Source organism: Orycteropus afer, unplaced genomic scaffold, assembly GCF_000298275.1.
Source record: "Orycteropus afer afer isolate SDZICR_OR568_19922 unplaced genomic scaffold, OryAfe1.0 scaffold00179, whole genome shotgun sequence".
In the NCBI taxonomy this organism is placed as follows: Eukaryota; Metazoa; Chordata; class Mammalia; order Tubulidentata; family Orycteropodidae; genus Orycteropus; species Orycteropus afer.
In genome coordinates, this window is record NW_006921766.1 from 3,179,935 (window position 1) to 3,204,834 (window position 24,900).

Consider the following 24,900-nt stretch of genomic DNA (forward strand, 5'->3'; position numbering starts at 1 on the left):
GTAAATTTTGGTCAATGACATGAGACAAAGTATATGTGAACTGCTGTATGAAAAGTGAATTTACTCTGTAAATCTTCACCCAAATCCTAAAAAAAAAAAAAAACTTATATGGAAAGACAAAAGGTTAAAAGAATTTTGAAAACAAAGTGGGAAGAATCAGACTACCCAATTTCAAGACTTATTATATAGCTACCACAATAATACACACTATTTGCAGAGGGAAAGACACTTAGCAATGGAACAGAATAGAGAACACAGAGAGAGACACCACAGACAAGCCAAATGTATTATTTACAAAGGTACAAATACAATTCAATGGAGAAAGGATAACCTTTTCAACAAATGTAACTGGAAAAAATGGACATTCATAGGCAAAAAAGTGTATCTCAACCTAAGCCCTATACTTTATTAGAAAAATTAACTCAAAATGGATCACCCATTATTCATTGAAATGTAAAACTATAAAACTTTAAAAAAAATATGTACACAGAAGAAAATCATGATCTAGTACTAGGCAAAGAAATCTTGACAACAAAAGCACAATTCATAAAAGGAAGAGTTGATAAATTGGGCTTTATCAAAATAAAAAACATTTGCTATGTCAAAGACTCTATTAAAAGGATGAAAAGACAAGCCCCAAACTTGGGGGCTTATTGTAAACAATAAAATCAATTGCTGTCGACTCAATCTCAACTCTTTGAGACCTCTTTTTTGTCAGAGCAGAAGTGTATGCTTCATAGGGTTTTCAATGGCTGATTTTCCAGGTCTTTCTTTCTTCCCAAGACTCAAACCTCAAACCTTTTAGGCATTAACTGTTTGTACTGCACAAGGACTCCCTATAAACCATACATCCAATAAATGACTAATATTTAAAATATATTTTAACAACTCTGAACATTCAACAGTTAAAAAAAAAAAAAAACAGTCTAATTAGAAAATGGGCAAAAGACATGAATAGACATTTCACCAAAAAGGTTATACAGATGGCAAATGAGGACAAGATGTTCAATATCATTAGTCATCAGGGAAATACAAATAAAAATCAGTGAGATATCACTACACACCATCACAATGCCTAAAGGTAAGTCTTGACAACACAAATGCTGATGGGGATGTAAAATGGTACTGACTCTCTGGAAAACAGTTTAGCAATTTCTTAAAAAACTGAAAATGCAACTATAATGTATGTTCACAGCAGCTTTATTTGTAATAGTCCCCAAACTGCAAACAACCTAGATGTACTTCAGCAGGTGAATTTTACACAAACTGTGGTCCATCCACACCATGGAATACTACTCAGCAATAAAAGCAATGAATATTGATATACACAATATAGATGGATCTCCAGAGAATTAGAAAAAGTCAATCTCAAAAGATCACATATTGTATGATTCCATTCATATAAAGTTCTTGAAAAGACAAAATTATAGAAATGGGGATCAGATGGTCAAGGGTTAAGGTAGGGGCAGAGATAGGAGGGAAATAGGTGTGGCTGTTAAAGAGTAACATGAAGCATCCTGTGGGGATGGAAGTGTTTTGAGTCTTGAGTGTGTCACCGTCAATATCTTACATGTGACACTGTACTACAGTTTTGTGAGATGTGACCATTGGGGGAAAGAGGCTAAGGGATATAGAGGCTCTCGCTGTATTATTTCTTACAAATGCCTGTGAAACTACAATTATCTCAAATTCAAAAGAGTAATTTTAAAAAAAAGTTATGCTACTATAATTAACAAGAGAATAAAACTAAAATGAAAAGAGGTAATTTGTATACTCTGGATCAATAATTCACATGCGTAATAAAAATCTGTAACCTCCTAAGTTCTGGTTGTCAGGCCAGCACTAACAGGAAATTATAACTAAGGTATTAAACTCAAATCTATATAAATAGTTTACTGAGCAGCTCTCTGCCACCGGCTGCTTATTGCCAGACCTGCTAGGGTTACCGAGCCTCATTAGAAGGGAGCTGAAATCACTTTGTCTAGGCGCTCAAAACATTTTCCAAATAATAATTTTAAGTAAATGCACAATAACCACCCCACCCAAAAAAAACAAAAGACAAATTCACAGTCATTGAGTCAATTCCAACTCATAGTGACCCTAAAGGATAGAGTAGAAATGCCCCATTAGGGTTTCCAAGGCTACAATCTTTACAGAAGCAGGCTGCCACATTTTTCTCTTGTGGAGCAGCTGGTGGGTTCAAACCACTGACCTCTGAGCTAGAAGCCGAGTGCTTAGCTACTACATCACTAGGGCTCCTTTCAAATGCACAATTACTATAGGTAAAAAAATAAGTGAATGTTATTTTACCCTCCAGAAATATGGGCTCCAGGGCCCCAGTATAGTACACAGATTAGGAACTCAATTCATTACATGTAGGATCCCAGAAGCTTCCTGAGGAGTCAAGAAGAATCACTTTGTCTCTTGGGAAGAGGAATGGGGGAGGAAAGACACATTCCCAAACCAGACCAGGTTCAATGAGTAAGAGGGTCTTTCCAGTGTAAGATCCATTAAGACAGCCCAGCCTTTCTGAATGGCTGGTGGTCCCAGGAATCAAAGGTTACAGTAACTGATAAGTGGGACAGACCCAAACATAAATACCTGGGATTGTACAGGGGAATACGGGCTTCCGGGTTCTCCACTCAACAGAGTTTCACTGTTCATTTTCGTTTTCAGACAAGCAATGTATCGGCTACAGAAATCTTTGCAGAGCTCGTTAACCTTTTCCAGCTCAAGAAGATGAATACGCAAAACCTGGATTGCTTTAACCATCTGGAAGCAGAGAAAATGAAGACTTTCAAACAAAAACAAAAATAGCATTATAATTAGGTTTCAATCACCACCACATCATTGTTCTTAGTTGTTAGACTGAAATCCATATAGCCATGCCATCTTCACTGCCAACAACTGATGTGGAGTGACATCAGAGATCAGAGAAGCCAATACGTGGTCTGGTACCTTGTGTGTATGCCTGCACGTGGCCCTGTCTGGCATGCTAGGAACATATTACTCAAAGGCCAGAATCAGCATGTCAGTGTCAGGTGGGGAGTCCTGGGATGAAGTACTAGGCCCAGCTCCACCTCTGATTTGCTGCCTTGGACAAGTTATATATTCTTGCTCCCTGCTCCTGTTTCCTCCTCTATAAATAGGGGTAAGTCTGTCACCAACCACCTCCTGGGGTGTGATGTGGATTAGCACACTGGGACAGTGCAGTGCTGAGAAGTGAGCCTACAAGGGGCACCTGCTTGGTCTCTGTTAGCTTCAGCTGTGCTGAGGCGAGGGTGGTGGTGGTAAAAACCACCTGGGCAGAGAGAGTGACTGTGTCATTGTGAGCCCCCTCCCTGAGTGCAGACCTCTTTGTGGTTCCACAGTCCCCTGTCAGAAGGGCAGAGGCCTGTTCCCATGAGGCTGTTGAAGCTCTTCTCCCATTTTATCCAGAGTTGGGGGTGAATTAGTAATTGTTTAAAGCAGACTTGCCAATCTCTACAAGTCAAAATAAATCAAACTTCTGTTTATAATCACAAGACAGCAGACCCACCCCAAAAACACACAAACAAAAAACCCCACTGTCTTCGAGTCAATTCTGACTCATAGCAATCCTACAGGACAGAGCAGACCTGACCCATAGGGTTTCCAAGGCTGTAAATCTTTATGGAAACAGACTGCCTCATCCTTTTCCCATGGAGCGGCTGGTGAATTTGAACTACCGACCTTTTGGTTAGCAGTCAAATGCTTTAACCACTGTGCCACAAGGCTCCTTATAAAAGCAGATTAGGGTCTAATAATTATTTAAAAGTTTACTTAGGTAAAGGCACAAAGCCCCGTACATAACAAGTCTCAATTTGTAACAAAGTCTCGCAGAGCATAACATGAAGAACTTGGAAAGAAGCAGAGTTGTAATTGCTTATTATAGTTCACAGAGCCAATTCCTAATAATGAATGGCAAAACCAATTATGGTGAAGAATGAATCATAAAAACTAATTAAGATTAGTATATTTACTACAGTATTGTGTAACTTCAGGTTTTTTTTTTTAATTTTACTCAGGACCCAGACATCTCCTACATCTGCGCTGCTCATCTGTTCTTGCTCTCACTGGCACCTTGTGTACACTTGTCACCTACTATAATTTTACTCTCTATACTATTAGCTAATGTTTCTTATTAATCACAACTAAACCATTCACTTTGTTAAAGACCAAAATATTTTATATCCTAAAATGCTCTGGTAGTGTAGTGCCTAAGGCACTTGACTGTTAACCAGAAGACTGGCAGTTCAAACCCACCGGCCACTACTCCTCAGAAGGAAGGTTGGGCAATCTACTTCTGCAGTGATACTGCCTCGGAAACCTAAGAAGGGGTCGCTATGAGTCTGGCTGACTGGGCACATAACAGGAAGAACAAAAATAAAATGCTACAAAGTAAATGCAAGTTAGATTCTATAAAAACTTTAAAGTTATTCCTAAGGGTGATACTGTAACAATAAATGTTTTATAAAAGCAGTTCTACCATGTTACTGAGTGGGAACAACACACCTTACCCTCTGCTATTATACTTGTACTGGACAAGAGTCTCTGCCCTCTAGCTGGGACTTAACTAACTAACCTCCTGTTACTTCCCAGCAGCCAGAAACACACTGCTATTGTGATACTGTGATACGCTCTCTGCCTTTCCATCCCTAAAGCTCTGACCTAAGGTGTGGGGTGGGTTTCAGAATATGTCCATGAGTTCTCTGATATTTCTCTTATCAGGCCCCTAAGATTTTGATTGAGGACTGCTAAGGGCCTCAAAGGAAAGCGGTGGAAGAGCCTAATGTGGCTCTTCATGTTGTCAAGGGTGTTGACCTGGACCTGAAGAACATGTCGTCATACCAGGTAAGAGTACAACGTAAGCCCTCATCTCCATACAAGAGGGCTCACTGTGCTGTGCAGCTGATGGAGAAGATGACTTCTATAAAGGGCACCACAATAAAACTAAAGAATCCTCCATTTCCTCTGGGGAGCACTACTGACCACCTTGTACTCTGTGCCTGCACAATCTTGGTTAGACTGTGCATAACCCCCTACTCTCAAGTCTTCAAGAAAGCTTGGTCAACCACCAGAAGGCCACTCTGAGACAGTGCTGTCTTGGAGAATAAATTTCAGTTATGTGTCCATGACGAGGGATAAACCAAGTTTGCCAGAGACGTGGCAGAGACGTGGCCTGTGAGCAGCCAGTCCCAATGAACTGTTAGAAATATTCAGAAGAGAGATACATTTCCCACAGTTCACTGGGAAGGAGGCATAAACCACTTCATTTGCATATTAAAGGAACAATTAGCTAGAGAAAGTAATAAGACCTGAGACCTGCAAGCTACCACCAATATAATAAATTATGCATGAACAGCACCATTCTTTCCTCCCCTATAGGCTAATGTCCCAATGGTTGTTAGGTATCACTGAGTTCGCTCTGACCCATAGAGACCCTATGTACAACAGAACAAAATGCTGCCCGGTCCTGTGCCACCCTCACAATATATGCTATGCTTAAGTCCATCGTCACAGCCACTGTGTCAATCCCCTTTTTTGCTGACCCTCTACTTCTCCAAGCATGGGATTTTCTGTATTCTTCACCAATACCACAACTCAAATGTATCAATTCTTCTTTGGTCTTCCTTTTTCATTGGATAAATCTAATCACTGGGAAAATCTGCTGCAATAAAACCTTTTTAAAATGTTAAAGAACAAAGATGTCACTGTGAAGACTAAGGGGAGCCAGACCCAAGTCATGGTATTTTCAATAGCCTCCTACACATGTGAAAGCTGGACAACGAATAAGGAAGACCGAAGAAGAAAGTCTTAATTAGCGGCCTAAAATTTCATGAACAGATTTTAAGTGTAGAAGAAATAAAGAATAAAAATAAAACATTTTCTTTACTTACTAAATTGTCAGTTTCTGGATCTTCACAAAAGAAAGGTTTTCCTTCCTTCTCTTGCTTCCTTACAAAATTTTCAATATCCACATCAAAACTGGCTGAAGTTGTGCCTTCGGAGCCCTGTGTAGATTGCTCACATTTTTCAAACAACAAAGCTAATAGTGGGAATAGTGGATGCCTAGGAGGTGAGGGAAGAAAAAAGAACAGGTGTTCCATATTTGCACAAGGACATTTTTGTATGTATGAACATACATATGTATTTATCGTTTTATATAACAGTTCTGTGAGATACAATTCACATACCATACAATGCATCCACTTAAAGTATATAATTCAATGGATTTTAATATGTTCAGAATTGTACAATCATCACCATTGTCTAACTCCAGGACATTTTCATCATCCCAAAAAGAAACCTAACACCTCTTCAGCAATCAACTCCCAGCCCTCCCAATCCAGGCAACTAGTAATCAATTTTCTATATCTATAGATTTCCCTATTCTGGATTGTGGTGGTTATGTTTGTGTGTCAACATGGCTGGGCCTGGTTGAGTGGCTGGGCAGCTGGTGGTAATTATTCCCCATGATGAGACTGACAATCAACTCCATGGTGGGATCTACCACAAGCAGCTGAGTAGCTGCCTTTGGGATGTGGTCTGCTTCCTGTATTTAAGGAGAAGCCTTAGGAATGGTCTCTAGCTTATGGCACCTTGGACCCTGCACGTAGCCGTGTCGTTGTTCAGCAGCCTGCCATGCTCTACCAACCTAGGGACTTACAATGGACTTGAATTAATGGCCTGCTGTGTGATTTGATAACATCGGGACTATGCGTTTTTATTTGTCAACCTTGGGCTCGGCAGCCTCAATAGCCAGCAGCTAACTGAGTGAAGAAAAGCCTCTAGCTTCAGTGGGCTGGGAGCAGGAGACAGAGCTGAAACCCAAGATTGAGGGGCTTTCACCCAGCCCCTAGAGCCTGGCACTTTGAACTTGGACTTAAAGTCTCCAAATTGTAAGAGAATAAATTCCTGTGTAAGGCCATCCCATTGGTGTATATCATTGTCAGAGTGGTACTAGGTAACCAGAACAGAATTTGGTACCGAGAGAGTGGGGTGCTGCTCTGACAGATACCTAAAATGTGGAAATAGGAGTGGAGTGTGTCTTTGACCCGAGACCCTGGCATATAGCATGAGAGACAGCAGGAGCAGAGCCAAGAAACCAGCATGAGAGACGGCAGCAGCAGAGCCCAAAGACCAGCATTCAACAGCCACAGCCTTACCAGCCCATGGAGCAGAAAACCAGGTGCCATTCTGCAGGCGGCTTCCTGGCGGAGTGAGTTGCCTCCAGACGTTAACTGGTAAAAGAGACTGGCATGAAATGTAGTAGGAGATTGGCCAGTCAACGAAGCAAGAAAGTTGAGTGCTTTTTGGGCAGGGTTTTCCAGTGGAGTGGGTTGCCTTTGGCATTAATCAGCAGAAGCAGAGCTGCCTCAGCCTGAAAGGACAGGACCATGGCCTTTGGGGTTGGAACCACCACAGCCCCCTAGGTTTCAAAGAGCCAGACCTGCATCAACTTGGTTCTGGAGTGTGGGGCTGCTTGTTCATATGAGCCAGTGGGATGGAACCATAGCCGCTGCCCAAAAGTGAGGGGGCGGGGCTGCCATGCTCAAGAGGGAGAGGAACGGGACCCACCAGGCCAAGGGTGAGGTCGCCACTTAGAGGAACTAGGGGACTGGAGTCACCCAGTGGAGAAGACTTGTACAGATACCACCTATTGAAGATCTATACAGGTGCCAAGTTGACAAGGGGTGGAACTGTGGTGGTTATGTTTGTGTGTCAACTTGGCTGGGCCTGGTTGAGTGGCTGGGCAGCTGGTGGTAGTTATTCCCCATGATGAGACTGGCAATCAACTCCATGGTGGGATCTACCATAAGCAGCTAGTAGCTGCTATGGGTATGTGGTCTGCTTCCTATGCATATATAAGAAGCAGCTTTAGGAATGGTCTCTAGCTGATGGCACACTTAAAGTCCAAATTGTAAGAGAATAAACTCCTGTTTGTTAAGGCCATCCCATTTGTGGTATATCCTTGTCAGAGTGGCACTAGGTAACCAGAACGTGGATATTTCATATAAATGGAATCATACAATATGTGGTCCTGTGTGCATGACTTCTTTCACTTAGCATAACGTTTTCAAGGTTCATCTACGTTGTAGCATTCCTTTTTATTGCCAAATAATTGTCCATTGTGTGTATATAGTACATTCACCTATAGTATTAATCCATTCATCTGTTGGTGGACAAATGGTTTATTTTACAGTTACTATGAACATTCATAAAAAAGTTTTTGTGATGCATGCTTTCAATCTTCTTCAGTATACATCTAGAAGTGGAACTGCCAGATCATATATGTAACTTTTTGAAGGACTGCCAGACTGTCTTGCAAAGGGGTCATACCACTTTACATTCACTCCTGCCAGCAGTGTATGAGGGTTCCAATTTCTCCACAACATTTCCAATACTTTTTGACAAAAGTCATCCTAGTGTGTATGAAGTGAAATCGCTGGTATTTATTATTACACAAATAAATGAATATCATCCTCTTGCAAAAAATTCAGACCACGCAGATCAAGCAAAAATCTTCTCATATACTACCGTGAACTCCCCTTTCAATCCTATCCTCTCCCCTAAAAGTGATTACTGTTAGCATTTTTGTGTGTATCCTTTCAGAGTACACTGTACACTCATACGGTTCTGTCACTTGCTTTTCTCTCCCAAATAGGCCATAGGAGCCAGACTGAGTTCAAGAGTACCAGGCCTAGGCAGTTGCAGAGCCCCACACCTGGTTTAATGACATCTCAAAATCTGTAATAATTTTTGCACAAGGGGTCCTGCATTTTTTTTTTAATTGTGGTAAAGCATATACAACAAAACATTCACCAACATAACAACTTCCACTTATACCTCAGGGACACTGATGACATTTTTCATACTGTGCCACCATTATTGCTATCCTTTCCAAAATATTCTACCACCATTAGCATAAGCTCAATGCCCCTCAAACAAAAGCTTCCTCTTTATTCCCACCCCCACCCCTGGTAGCCACTAATAATCTTTGATTTGTATATTACACATATGTATTTTTTCAACCTATCTAGGAATTTAGCCTCCACTCTACTCCCATCCCTGGTAACCAACATACAAAATATCCTTCTATGTATAAAACTTTATTTGACTTTTTACCATAGTAGACTAATACAGTATCTGTCTTTTTGTGATTGACTTATTGCACTCAGCATAATGTTCTCCAAGTTCATCCACGTTATGTGGTATTTTTGCAGATTCTAAATTACTCTTCAGGGTTGCATAGTATTCCACTGTGTATATGTACCATAGTTTGTTTATGATCTGTTAATGGGCACTTAGGTTGTTTCCATTTCTTTGCTATTGTGCATAGGGTTGCAACGAACATGGGTGTGCATATATCTGTTCATGTCCTGCCTTTCACTTCTTTACAATACATACCTATTAACGGGATTGCTGGATCAAATGATATTTCTATTGCCAACTTTTTAAGGACTAGCCATACCAATGTTCACAATGGTTCTTATATTTTACACTCCCATCACCATTGTATGAGAGTCCCAATCTCTCCACATCCTCAAAACCATTTGTAATTTCCTCTCTTGTTGAACTTTTCTATTACTGCTGGGATGAGACGATACCTCATCATTCTTTTGATTTGCATCTCTCTAATGGCTAAGGATTGTGAACATTTCTTTATGTGTTTGTTGCCTGCCTAAATCTTTTCTTTAGTGAAGTGTTTGTTCATGTCTTCTTCCCATTTTTTAATTGGATTGTTTGTCATTATGATGTTGAGGTATGGGAGTTTTCTATACACTTTGGAAATAAGCCCTTTGTCGAATGTCATTGCTGAATATTTTTTTCCCATTTGGTAGATTCTCTTTTTACTCTTTTGGAGAAGTCTTTTGAGACCATATAAGAATTTAATTTTTAGAAGGTCCAAATCATGTACTTTATCTTCTCCTGTCTCTGTATCTTGAGTTATGCTTGATAGTCTATTTATACCATAAATTAGGGCCCCTAAAGTTTGCCCCTATTTTTGATGAACTTTATAGTTTTAGGTTTCACATTTAAGTCTTTGATCCATCTAGAGTTAGTTTTTGTGTATGTTGTAAGATACGGATCTTGTTTCATTTTTCTGCAAATGGATATCCAGTTTTACCAGCACCATTTGTGAAAAAGACTATCTCATCTCCATTTAATGGATTTCAGCCCTTTGTCAAAGAGCAGCTGACCATAGGTGGATGGATCTACTTCTGGGTTCTCAATTCTATTCCACTGGTCTAAGTTGTTGTACCAATACCAGGCTATTTTGACAACTATGGCTGTACAGTAGGTTTTGAGATCTGGGAGAGTTAGACCTTCTACTCTGCTGTTCTTCTTCAGTAGTGTTTTGCTATGTAAAGGCTTTCCTTCCCATATAAAATTAGTGATAAATTTTTCCACGTCTTTAAAGAATGTTGATGGAATCTGGATTGGGATTGCATTGAATGTATAGAATGCTTTGGGTAGTATTGACATTGTCACAATGGCCAATCTTCCTATCCATGAGCATGGTATGTTCTTTCATTTAAGTGCATCTCTTACAGTTTCTTAAAATAGTTGTTCTGGTTACCTAGTACTGCTCTGACAGGAATATATAGTTGTTCTGGTTACGTAGTACTGCTCTGACAGGAATATATCACAAATGGGATGGCCTTAACAAACAGGAGTTTATTCTCTTACAGTTTGAAGTCCAAGTTCAAAGTGCCAGGATCTAGAGGCTGGGTGAAAGCCTCTCAGCCTTGGGCTTCAGCTCTGCCTCCGGCTCCCATTAAAGCTAGAGGATTTTCTTCACTCAGCTGCTGGCTGCTGAGGCTGCCAAGCCCAAGGCTGACAAGTAAAAAAGGCACAGTCTCAATGTTACCAAATCATATGGCAGACCATTAATTCAAGTCCATTGTAAGTCCCAAGGTCGGCAGTGCATGGCAGGCTGCTAAACGACAACATGGCTACATGCATGGTCCAAGTGTGCCATATGCTAAAAACCATTCCCAAAGCTTCTCCTTATATACAGGAAGCAAATCACATCCCAAAGGCAGCTACTCAGCTGCTTGTGGTAGATTCCACCGTGGAGTTGAATGCCAGTCTTATCATGGGGATTAACTACCACCAGCTGCCCAGCCATTCAACCAGGCCCAGCCAAGCTGACACACAACATAACCACCACAATAGTGTTTTGTAGTTTTCCTTCTTTAGGGCTTTTGTGTTTCTGGTAAGATTTATTCCCAAGTATCTTATCTTTTTGGTAGCTGTTGTAAATGGTATTGATTTCCTTATTTCCTTTTCAGAGACTTCTTTGCTGGTGTAGGAGAATCTAACTCATTTTTTGTATGTTGCTCTTGTATCCTGCCACTATGCTAAATCTTTCAATAAGTTCCAGCAGTTTTCTTGCTGAGTCTCTTGGATTTTCTCTATATAGGAGAATATCATCTGCAAATAGGGATAGTTTTGCTTCTTCCTTAACAATATGGATGCCTTTCATTTTGCTTCTTTCCTGATTGCTCTGGCTAGGATTTCCAATACAATGCTGAATAGAAGTGGAGATAGAGGGCATCTTTGTCTGATTCCTGTTTGCAAGGAGAATGGTTTCAGTCTCTCTCCATCAAGAATAATGTTGGCTTTTTTTTTTTTTTTTTTAAATTCTCAATGCAATCCAAATTTTTATTGTGATTGGGGTGAAAGTTTACAGAGAAATTTCATTTTCCATTCAGTAGTTCATACACATTTTGTCTCATGACAATGACTACAATTCCCCACAATGTAACAGCTCTCTTCCCAGTTCCTCCCCATAATTATCTCTTCCCTGTGTCCTTCCCTCCCATGCACTCCTGCTCCCCGAGCCAGTCTCCCTGTGCATATACTGCCCTTCTGTTCTCTCATGATCGATCTCTCCAAGGAGTGTATCTACCTATGCAAACTTCAGCCCATATGCCAGTCTTTTATTTGGCTGGAAACCACAGGAATTCAATTCCAGACCTGAAGGGCAGCTAGGGGCCATAGTCTCAGGGGTTTCACCAGGTTCTATCAGACCAGTCTGGTCTTTTTTTTTTTTTTTCTTTTATAATTTTGAGTTTTGTTCCACATTGTTCTCCCACTCTATCCAGGATCTCCTACCCAGATCCCCCCCACCCCGAGTGGTTGACAGTGGTAGCTGGGCACCATCTAGTTCTTCTGATCTCATAGTCATATAGGTTGAGGATCATATGGTCCACCAGTCCCTTGGATTAATTGTTTCCATGCGTCTTTGTTTTTTTTCATTCATCTTTGTTCTGGATGAGGAGAAACCCATCATTGCATCTAGATGGCCGTTTGCGAGCTTTTAAAATCCTAGTTGTGTGGAACAATGTTTCTGTGTATATTATGCCAGTTGAGCCTGATGTCCCCTGAGACCATGGTTCTGAGCCCACAGGTCCAACTATTCCCTCTGGGTAGCTGGCTGTGGCCAAGAAGTCACCACAACCTTGTCCCTTGTCAGCTCTACTATTTACCTGGACATCCTTACAAAACATACACACATGCTTGTAGAAACATCATCTGCCAAACCTATACACAGTCACAGCCACACTCCCCCCCCCCCACCTACCTAGACATATCTGATTAGTCTGTTGACTGCTGGTTTTGCATATATGCCCTTTATTATACTGAGAAATTTCCCTTCTATTACTATTTTTCTGAGACTTTTTATCAAGAATGGGTGTTAGATTTTATCAAATGCCTTTTCTGCATCTATTGATATGCTCATGTGATTCTTTTCCTTTATTTTACTAATGTGATGGATTACTTGATTGTTTTTCTAATGTCGAACCATCTTTGCATACTTGGTATGAATTCCATTTAGTCATGATGTATTCTTTTTTTGATATGTTGTTAAGAGTCTATTGGCTACAATTTTGCATGTATATTCACGAGGGATATTGATCTGTAGGTTTCCTTTCTAGTGGTGTCATTGCCTGGTTTTGGTGTCAGGGTTATGCTTGCTTCATAAAACGAATTTGGGAGGATTCCACAGGATTGGTGTCAGCTCTTCTCTGAATGAGTGGTAGAATTCTCCAGTGAAACCATCTGGGCCAGGACTTTGTTTTCAGTCTGTATTAGTTTAGGTAAGCAGTGTGTTTCTAGATATCTGTGCATCTTTTCCAGGTTTTCAAATTTGTGGAGTACAGTTCTTCTAATATCCTGATATATTTAAGGAGCTCTGGTGGCACAGTGCTTAAGGCATTTAAATGCTAACCAGAAGGTTGGCAGTTCAAACCCACCAGCCACTCCATGGAAGAAAGATTGGGCAAAATACTTCTGTAAAGATTTACTGCCTTGGAAACCCAAATGGGGTTGTTAGGAGTCAGAATTGGCTCAATGGCAGTAGGTTTTTTTTTTTTAATTATTCTTTTTATTTCTGTTGGTTTTGTTGTGATGTCACCCTTTTCATTTCTTATTCATGTTATTTGCATCTTCTCCCTTTTTTTTGTTAAAGTTTGCCAGTGGTTTGTCAATTTTATTAACCTTTTCATAGAACCAACTTCTAGTCTTGCTGATTTTTTCTATTGTCTATTTTCTGTTTATCTCTGCTTGAATCTTTATTATTTCTTTTCTTCTGGTGACTGTGGGCTTTTTGTGCTGTTCTTTTTCTAATTGTTGGGGATGTTGGGCTAAGGTGTCGATTTTGGCTCTTTCTTCTTTTTTGATGTGTGAGTCTATTACTATAAATCGCCCTCTGATCACTGCTTTTGCTATGTCCCAAAGATTTTGGTATGTTGTATTTTAATTCTTGATTCAAGAAATGTTTCAGTTTCAATTTTTATTTCTTCTGTTACCCAGTCATTTTTGAGGGGTGTGGTATTCAGTTTCTATGAGCATGCTCTTTTTCCACTGGTCTTCCTAGTGTTGATTTCTAATTTTAAAGCATTGTGATCTGAGAAGATTCTTCGTAGTATTTCAATGTTTTTAAATTTATTAGGGCTTGTTTCGTGGCCTAATATATGGATTATCCTTGAGAATGTTCCATGTATGCTGGAAAATATGTATTTTGCTGTTGTTGGGTGAAGTGCGCTGTAGATGTCTGTAAGGTGATGTTGGGTGATCATGTTGTTTAGTTCTTCTGCACCTTTGTTGAGTTTCTTTCCAGTTGTTCTATCTTTTATTGAAAGTTGTTTAGTCTCCTGCTATTACTGTGGAGTCATCTATTTTGTCTTTTTAATTGTGTCAAAGTCTGCTTTACGTGTTCTGGGGCTCTTTCACTGGGTGCATAGACATTAATTACAGTTATGTCCTCTTGTTCAACTGATCCTTTAATCATTACATAATGTCCTTCCTTGTCTCTTATGGTCATTTTTGTCTTAAAGTCTATTTTATCAGAAATTAATACTGCCACTCCTGCTCTCTTTTGGTTGCCATTTGCTTGGTATATACTTTTCCAACCTTTGATTTTTAGTCTATTTTTGTCTTTATGTCTAAGGTGAGTCTATTGTGACAGCATATTGATGGGTCATGTTTTCTTATCCAGTCTGCAGTTCTCCATCTCTTGAGTGGTGCATTTAATCCATGTACATTCAGTGTAATTATTGACAAGTATGCATTTATTGCTATGTCATCTTGTTATTTTGTGTGTGTGTGTGGTGTTGCCGATTTCTTTATTCCATATAATCTTCTGTGCTGAGCTCATTTTGTTTATGAGTTGTGTTATCATCTCCTTTGTTGCTACTGTTTCAGTATTTGCTAAACATATGTGCTTATCCTCTTTCTTATCTTGATGTGAAGGTTTGTTATTTTTCTTTGAGGTTACCCTGTAACTTACAACTTTCTTCTGAAATTTAAAACAGTCTGTTCTGTCTCAAAATTGTCTTGACTTCCTCACCATTTAGAAATTCTGTAACTAAACTATTATTCCCTCTTTTTGGTTTGTAGTTGTCCTCATTTATCAATTGATGTCTCTGGTTCCCTGTTTATAGTCTTGTAAGTTTACTTTACTTGGATATTTCTATAACTGGGTTGGATTCTGGGTTATGTCATCAAGTGTGTTAATCATTAGTTGCTGTTTGTGGTTGTTGGTTCTCTGTCTGAAGGACTCCCTTTAGCATCTTTTGTAAAGTTGGTCTGGTTTTAACAAATTCTCTTACTTTCTCCTTATCAGAAAATCTCCTAATTTCACCCTCATATTTGATAGACAATGTTGCTGGGTATATAATTTTTGGTTGGAAATTTTTTTCTTTCAGTGTTTTATATATATCATCCCATTGCCTTCTCACCTGTATGGTTTTTGCCAAGAAATCAAAGCTTAGTCTTATTGGTTGCCCTTTGTAGATAACTTTTAGTTTTTCTCATGCTGCTTTCAGGATTCTCTTTGTCTTTGGTTTTAATGAGTTTGATGATGTCTCGGTGATTTTCTTTTGGGATCTATCCTATTTGGGGTTCTTTGGACTTCTTGAATGGATATATTCTCATCTTTCATCATATTAGGGAAATTCTCTTCCAACAAATCTTTGACAATTTTCTCTGTTTTTTGTCTCTTCCTGTTCTGAAATTCTGATTACATGTAGTGTCTTCCTCTTGACAGTATCCCACATGAATGAATCTTAGGCTTTCTTCATTATGTTTTGATCTTTTGTCTGAATGATCCCTTAACAAAGTAGTATTGTATCTCTCTTAAATCTCATTAATTCTGGCTTCCATTGATTTGATTCTACTCCTTTGTCCATTCAATGTGTTATCAATCTCTGAAATCTTAATACTAATCTTCTGGATTCCTGTTTGTTGTTTTTGTATTGTTACTAATTTTTGTTTGTCAATTTGTTTTTGTACTCTTTTCCTAAATTGTTCTAGAGTTTCTTCTGCATTTTCCTTAATATTGTCAGTGTTTTCCTTGATCTGTCTCTCATTCCATGGAAGGTACCCAAATGCAATTCTTTTGAATTCCTTATCAGGGAGTTGCAATGCTGCTTTTTCCTCAGGGATGTTTTCTGGGTTTGTATTATGGTCCCTTGTTTCTTCTATTTTATCTTGCTTTTTATGTGGGTTATGATGGTCTGTTGTGTCCAAAACATTGTGGTGGTGTTGTATTTTTGTGTAATTTGTGGCTGTATGTTGGTGTAATTCACACAGGATTTTTTCCCCCTTTATTTTGTTTTGATATATCTGTGTGATCAGGGTTCTGTAGTCCTCTTTTCACTGGCTGTTAACACTTAGGCACTTACCACCTGTCTCCTGGAGGGTGTGATAGAGAATGAGAGTATGTGTACAGATCTCTGTGAGCTGTTTGTAAAGAGTAGTTGAGGGTGAGTTGAGCTGGTACTGGCTGCCATCTATCGTTGGTCAGTTGGTGCAAAAGCAAGCATTGGCCCTCACTCAGTGGGTGGGACTGCAGGAGGTGCAGATATAGTTGGGTTGTATGGGAACGGTTGCTGTCTCCAACTCAGTTAGACAGAAAACAAAAACAAAAGCAAGAGAACAAAAAGACATAAATAGGAATAATTGCAAAAGAAAAAAGTGAAATGCAATATATAAGAAGAAACATCTTCAAAATGTATTTTAAAAGGATAAAAGAAAGATAATAAGAAAAAGAAAAAAAAACAAAAAACCACAATATCTGGGGAGAGCAGAATGAGAGAAAAGAGGCAAGAGTAAACGATTAGGTGAAACTGCAAAAGGAGTAACAAGGGATTGGAAGATCTAAAAGAAAGAAAAAAGAAACCAGGAAAAGGAAAGTGAACAAAAGAAAACAAAAAACTAAGAACCATGGACGGGAAAGAGACAAAAAATGAAGAAAGGAGAAAGATAAGAATAATTCAAAAGCAAACAAACAAAAAACTGTGGGGGGTGGGGCATGGTATCCAGGCTCTGCCAGGGCACAGACTGGGATGGAGCCCCTACAGGTCAAGAAGGTGGGTCAAGGTGGGCATATGGCCACACCTGTTTTCACCAACAGGGCATGGTGCTCAAGAGTAACAAGAGGAATACTGCACCTCTCCAGTTGTCAGTCTCCAGTGTGGTTGCCTGTGTTGTCCTTGGCAGGCAGAGCACACTTTCAGGTCACAGTTCAAGCAAGAATGCCACCCACACACACTCAAAACAGCTGTGCTAGCTGCTTGGAAACATCCAAAATGGCTGCATCCTCAGGATAGCAATGGCAGTCTAGAGGTCTGCCTGTACCCTACCTCAGTGTTTTACCTTCTGGTTGTCAGGCACCAATGCAGTCCTTACCCATGCAGTCTTGCTGAGTAGAGCTGATTCTTAGGTTGCTTTAGGAAATATTAAAAATAGTTGTGCCCTCAGGACAGTGGGCAGGTGCAGCTTTGTTTGTCTCCTTATTCACTGCTTCATTTAGGTTCTTCTACTAGTTAGCATTTAAACCTTTTTTATCCTTCCCTTCAAAGCTGAGGGTTCCAGGATTGTCTTCTGTTTTAGTTTCAGTTGGTTTTCATTGCTCTGTTGCAAACGGTCTGTGTAGCTTATCTGCTGTGGTAGCTCAGTTTGTGTGTCAACTTGGCTGGGCCTGGTTGAGTGGTTGGGCAGCTGGTGGTAGTTATTCCCCATGATGAGACTGGCAATGAACTCCATGGTGGGATCTACCACAAGCAGCTGAGTAGCTACCTTGGGAATGCGATGCGGTCTGCTTCCTGTATATAAACAGAAACCTTGTGGAATGGTCTCTAGCTTATGACACCTTGAACTCTGCATGTAGCCATGTCATCATTCAGCAGCTTGCAAAGCTCTGCCAATCTTGGGACTTTCAATGGACTTAAATTAATGGCCTACCATGTGGTTTGGTAAGATCGGGACTGCGCCTTTTTATTTGTCAACCTTGGGTTTGTCAGCCTCTGCAGCGAGCAGCTGAGTGAAGAAAAGCCTCTAACTTCAGTGGGCCGGGAGTAGGAGGCAGAGCTGCAACCCAAGGTCAAGGGGCTTTTACCCAGCCCCTAGAACCTGGCACTCTGAACTTGGACTTAAAGCCTTCAAATTTTAAGAATAAACTCCTGTTTGTTAAAGCCATCCCGTTTGTGGTATATTTCTTGTCAGAGTGGTACTAGGTAACCAGAACATATGCCTATTCCACAATCTTGCTGGAACTCCTGCATTTTCTTTTTGCACAGGGTCCCACAGATTATGCAGTAGGTGCTGCTTAAGAGATCACCTGCATCAGTTCCTGGAGGTCTATCACTCTCTAACTGTAGCACAATACTCCATAGTATGAAAGTGCAACAGAGTACCCTCTCCCCTACTGTTGGCCATTTAGATGTTTGCAATTGATTAATATTTACAAATAACACTACAATAAATACTTGAATCTGAGAGCTTTAGCATACACATATACACAATTATCTGCCAGGAGATAAATGCAGAAAACAGAATTCCATGAACATTATAAAATTTATGAGAGAGAGAAACTGCTCTCCAAAAAGGAATGTACCTAGCCACTCTGCCCAGCGTCACTGTGACTTTTTTTCATCCTGGACACTCTGATGGGCCAAAAATGTATGTTATTGTTGGATTTTTCTCATATGTTTGAATATGTTTGATCATTTACTGTCCTCTTGAGGTCTTGCCTATCAACAGCCTTTGTTCTCTTTTATTTTAGGCTGTTTGTCTTTTCTTATTGATGACGTTAAACATGTAGAATATTAATATTTTGTGTTTATTTGTTACACAATTTTTCTCCCAGTCTATTACTTGTCTTTTAATGTGTTTGGGTATTTTGTCTTATAAAAGTATTGGGCTTTGTTTTTTGCTTCTGTTTCTTTAACTGTTGTTTGTTTGGTCTGAGTTATTCAAATTCATCAGTTTTTTGTTTGTTTTTTGAATTTGTACTTCATTTAAGAAAACTTCCCGAATGCACAGTTATGCATATATTTTTCCGTATCTTCTTCAAATTACTTATAAACGTTTAATCTTATACACATTTAGATCTTGAATTTAACTGGAATTTATTTTTGTGAGCAAAATGAAATAAAAACATACCTGTTTTTCCCAAGTAGTCAACAGTATCTACCCAAACCAAACTTACTGCCATCAAGTTGATTCCTACTCACAGTGACCCTCTTTTGGGTTTCTGAGGCAGTAATTCTTCACGGAAGTAGATTGCCTTCCTTCCACAAAGTGGCTAGTGGTTTTGAACCACCAACCTTCTGGTTAGCAATCAAATGCCTTAGACATTACACCACCAGAGCTCCTTAACAGTACCTATAGCATATATTAATGTTTGTCTTCTTCCTATTGGTTAGCAACATCCAGCTATCACAGACTACATTTTCATGACCTCATGACTCTTTGTCTGGACTTTCTATGCTGGTACACTGATCCCCACCTATGTATCCTGGTTAATACCATGCTAATTAAATGACTATGATCACCAGATTTTAGAAATCTGATGGTCGGAGTTCATTAATACTGTTATTTTATCAAAACTTCTTAGCTATTCTTGTACCTTTTTATCTTCCAGGTAAATTTTAGAATCAGTCTGTTCTTTTTCTTTCTTTTCAATCCTACTGATCTTTTGATTAAATTGCATTAAATTTATAACTGATTCAGGAAGAAGTGAAACTTTTATAACACTAAGTGTTCTCATCCAGGGACATGAAACAGTTCACCACAGATTGGGGTTTTTGTTTATATTCTTCACTACTGCCTCTCTTTCTCTCTTTTTAGAACTGTTTTCTTTGTGTAGTTCTTAGCTACTTCTTGTTAGGTTTATTCCTAGTTATTTTATAGTCTTCATAGCTATTTTGAGTGGAATTTTAAAATTGGGTTAGTGCTGAGATAACTGAAATCTACTGATGTTTAAAATTCTGACCATTCTATATTGTGATTATTATCAAACAGTAAAATGACTATTTTAACATGTATAGATTTGTGTAAGCATCACCATAATCAGGATACTGAACAGTTCCTAAACCTCCTTGAAAGTCTATCCCTTGGAAGTCAGACCCCCAACATCTGGCAACCAATTTCAAGATTGTCCTATAAATGAAACCATACTATACAATATGCAACCTTTTGAGATTGGTTTCATTCCCTGAGCATAATGCCAACTGAAATTCATTTCAGTTGTTGCATGTACGAGCATTCTTTCCTTTTTATTCCTGAGGAATATTGCACTGTATAGACAAACCCCTATTTATCTATCCATTCAACTGTTAAAAAATATTTGGATTGTTTCCAGTTGTTGACAATTATGAATAAAAGCTACTATAAAACATTAAGGAGTTCTGGTGGTGCAGTGCCTAAGGCATTTATTTGACTGCTAACCAGAAGGCTGGAGGTTCAAACTCATGAGCCATTCCATAGAAGGAAGACTGGGCAATCTACTTCCATAAAGATTTATTGCTTTGGAAACCAACAGGGGTTGCTATGAGTTGGAATCAACTTGATGGCAGTGAGTTTGTTGTTGGGTTTTATAAAATATTAGCATGCAGAATTCTGAGTGAACATAAGTGCTCATTTCTCTAGGGTAAAGCCCAGGAATATCGGGTATTTTTGGGTCATACAGCAAAGTGTGTGCTTAATACAGTAAGAAACTGACAAGCTATTTGCAACATATAAGAGTTTTCCCCCAGACCAGGCTTGCTGGTCCAATAGAGCCTGGTGGAACCACTGAGACTATGGCCCCTAGCTGCCCTTCAGATCTGGAATCAAACCCACACCTGTGGTTTCCAGCCAAACAAACGACAGGCATTTGAGTTGAACATTTACCTCAAGTAGATACCCTCCCTGGAGAGAACAATCATGAGAGAAAGAAGGGCTGCTTATGCACAGCGAGACAGCTCAGGGGGCAGGAGTGCATGGAGGGATGGACAGTGGGAAGAGGGAACTATGGGGAGGAAGTGGGAAGGGAGCTGTTGCATTGTGGTAAACTGTGGCCAATGTCATGAGACAAAGTATATGTGAACTGCTGTATGGAAAGTGAATTGGCTCTGTAAATCTTCACCCAAATCACAATTAAAAAATAAATAAATAAATAAATAAAAGAGTTTCCCCCCAGCAATGTAGGAGAGTTTCAGTTACTCAGCAGCCTTGCCATCATTTGTTCTTACTACATTTTTTTTTTCAGTTTAGCCATTGTAATAGGGTGTTTAGTGGTAGTTCTTCATGACTTTAGTTTGCATTCCTCTAGTGGCTAATAATGTTGAACATCTTTTTATATGCTTTTTCCCATCATTTTATCCTCTTTTTTTTTTTTCTGGTATATCCTCTGGTGAAGTATTTGTTCAAATCTTCTGCCTGTTTTTTAATTGGGCTGCTTGCTTGTTTCTTACTGTTAAGTTTTGAAAGTTCTTTATATATTCTAGATACAAGTCTTTTGTCAAACATCTCATTTACAAATATTTTTTTCTAGACGTAATTTGTTTTTTCATTCTCTCAACAGTCTTTGTCAGAGCCAAAGTTTTTCATTTTGAGTGTTGTTGTTAGTTGCCATTGAGTTGATTCCAACTTATGTTGACGCTGTGTGTGAGCAAAATAGAACTGCTCCATAGAGTTTTCAAGGCTGTGAGTTGGAATTAGAGTCAATGGCAATGAGTTTGTTTGTTTGTTTGCCTTTTGGTTTGCCCTTTGGGAAACAGACTGCCATGCCAAGCCTGTCTTCTGAGGCACTTCTAAGTAGATGTGAACCATCAAACTTTCAGCTAGCAGTCAAACACTTAACAATTTGTGCCACCCAAGGACTCCTTTAATTTTACTTAGGTCCAATATATCAGCTTTTTATTTGGTCAATCCTGCTTTTGGTGTCCTAAGAACTCTTGACCTAACTATAGGTCACAAAGATTGTCTCCTGTGCTCCCTTCAAAAGGTTTTATAGTTTAAAATTTTACATTTAGAACCATAATTCATTCTGAGTAAATTTTGTTTAAGATGTGAGGCTTAGGTCAAGGATTGTTTAATCCATATGGATGCCCAATTATTCCAACACTATTTGTTGAAAAGTCTATCCATTCTCAGACAGATTTCTAGAAACACACTATACCTAAACTGACTGAGGTAGAAAATTTGAACAGAAAACCTGAACAAAAGAAGAAATCGAACAGGTCATATAAAAAATTACCAATAATAAAAGGTCCTGGCCCAGACAGGTTCAGTGGAGAATTCTACCAATCATTCAGATAAGAACTGATACCAATTCTACTCAAATTATTCCAGAACACAGAAAAGGATGGAATTTTTCCAAATTCATTTCATGAAGCAAGCATAGCCCTGATACCAAAACCCAGGCAAAGACACCACTAGAAAGGAATGCTACCGACAAATATCCCTCAGAGCATAGATGTAAAAATCTTCAACAAAATCCCAGCCAATAGACTCCAACAACATACCAAAAAAGAGTAATACACCATGACCAACTGGGATTCATACCAGGTACACAAGGATGGTTCTACATTAGAAAAACAATCAATGTAATCCATCACATAGGTAAAATAAAGGAAAGGAATCATATGATAGTATCAATAGATGCAGAAGAGGCATTTGATAAAATCCAACACCCGTTCCTGATAAAAACTCTCAGAAAAATAGGAATAGAAGGGAAATTCTTCAACATAATCAAGGGCATCTATGCAAAACCAACAGCCAACATTATTCTCAATGGAGAGAGACTGAAACTATTTCCCTTGCAAACAGGAACCAGAAAGGATGTCCTCTATCACACTTTTATACAACACTGTATTGGAAGTCCTAGTCAGGACAGTAAAGAAAGAAAGGGCAATCAAAGGGATCCAAATTGGTAAGGAAGAAGTAAAATTATCCCTATTTGCTGATGATATGCTCCTATATAGAGAAAAGACTCAGCAAGAAAACTACTGGAATTTACTGAAAGATTTAGCATCGTGGCAGGATACAAGAACAACACACAAAAATCAATTGGATTCCTCTATGCCAGTAAAGTCTCTGAAAAGGAAATAAGGAAATCGATACCATTTACAATAGCTACCAAAAAGATAAGATTGTGAAAATGTCAATACCACCCAAAGCAATCTAGACATTCTATGCAATCCCAATCCAGATTCCACCAACATTCTTTAAAGACATGGAAAAACCAATCACTAATTTTACATGGGAAGGAAAGAGACCTCAGATACGCAAAGAACTACTGAAGAACAACAAAGTAGGAGTTCTCACATTCCCAGATCTAAAAACCTACTATAAAGCCACAGTGGTCAAAATAGCCTGGTATTAGTACAACAACAGATACACAGACCAGTGGAACAGAATTGAGAACCCAGAAACAGATCCATCCACCTATGTTCAGCTGATCTTTGACAAAGGGCTGAAATCCATTAAATGGGGAAGAGACTGTTTAATAAATGGTGCTGGCAAAACTGGATATCCATTTGCAGAAAAATGAAACAAGATTTGTACCTCACACCACACACAAAAGCTAACTCCAGATGGATCAAAGACTTAAATGTGAAACCTAAAACTATAAAGTTTATCAAAGAAAAAATAGGGGCAAAGTTAGGGGCCCTAATTTATAGCATAAATAGACTATCAAGCATAACCCAAGATGCACAAACAGCCAAAGATAAACTTGATGACTCAGGCCTTCTAAAAATTAAATGTATGTGCTTCAAAAGACTTTTCCAAATGAGTAAAAAGAAAACCTAAAAAATGGGAGAAAATAGTCAGCAATGACATACTGGACAAATGACTTATCTCTAAAATTTATAAAAAAACTCCAACAGCTCAACAACAAAAAGACAAACACTCCAATTAAAAAATGAGAAGAAGACATGAACAGATACTTCACCAAAGAAGATACTCAGGCAGCCAACAAACACGTGAAGAAATGTTCACAATCCTTAGCCATTAGAGAGATGCAAATTAAAACAAAAATGAGATACCATCTTATCCTAGCATTAACAGCAAAGTTCAACAATACAGAAAATAACAAATGCTGGCTAGGATATGGAGAGATTAGGACTTTCATACGCTGCTGGTGGGACAGTAAAATGATATAACCACTGTAGAAAGAAGTATGCTGATCCCTTAAAAAGTTGGATAGAAATACCAATTGATCCAGCAATCTCATCAGTAGGTATATATCCTAAAGAATGAGAAGCAGGACATGAGTAGATATATGCATACCCATGTTCGCTGCAGCACTATGCACAACAGCAAAGAGGTGGAATGGATAAATAGTGGTACATACACACAATGGAATACTATGCAACCCTAAAGAGTAATTTAGAATTTGCAAAATACTGGATAACGTGGATGATTTGGAGGACATTATGCTGAGTCAAGTAAGTCAACCACAGAAGGCCAAATATTATATTAGTCCAGCATTATAACAAATTCAAGGAAAGGTTTATTCATGGAAGGAAACTTTGTTGGTTATTAGGGATGGGAGGGAAGGGAAAATTCCTAGATAAGTTGGAAAAAAAATACATATATTTAGAAACCAAAGATTATTAGTGATTACCAGGGGTAGGAGGGAGAGGGGAAGGGGAAGCTTTTGCTTTGAGTTTAGCACTGAGTTTATGCTTTGTTGTTGTTGTTGTTAGGTGCTGTCGAGTCTTTTCCCACTCATAGCGACCCCATGCACAGCAGAATGAAACACTGCCCGATCCTGCGCCAGCCCCACAATCCCTACTATAATTGAGCCCATCATCGCAGCCACCGTGTCAATCCATCTCGTTGAAGGTCTCCCCCTCTTTCGTCTACCCTCCACCCTACCAAGCACGATATCCTTCTCCAGGGTATGGTCCCTTCTTACAACATGACCAAAATAGGTGAGACGAAGTCTGGCCATTCTTGCTTCCAAGGAGCATTCCAGCTGCACTTCCTCCAGGACAGATCTGTTAGTTCTTTTAACAGTCCATGGTACTTTTCAGCATTCTCCGCCAGCACCACAACTCAAAAGCATCAACTCTTCTTCGGTCTTCCGTATTC

General features: G+C 39.2%; 1 protein-coding gene across 1 annotated transcript in view; it reads right to left on the reverse strand.

Moving 5' to 3' along the window:
- The window catches only part of PKNOX1 (PBX/knotted 1 homeobox 1), an 86,637-nt gene that overhangs the window by 52,094 nt on the left and 9,643 nt on the right, over positions 1-24,900 (reverse strand). Inside the window, exons 3-4 of the mRNA XM_007947267.2 lie at positions 5,919-6,090; positions 2,602-2,772 (exon numbers count right to left, since the gene is read on the reverse strand). Of these exons, the coding sequence (XP_007945458.1) occupies positions 2,602-2,772; positions 5,919-6,090 (343 nt within the window). The remainder of the gene's footprint in view (positions 1-2,601; positions 2,773-5,918; positions 6,091-24,900) is intronic.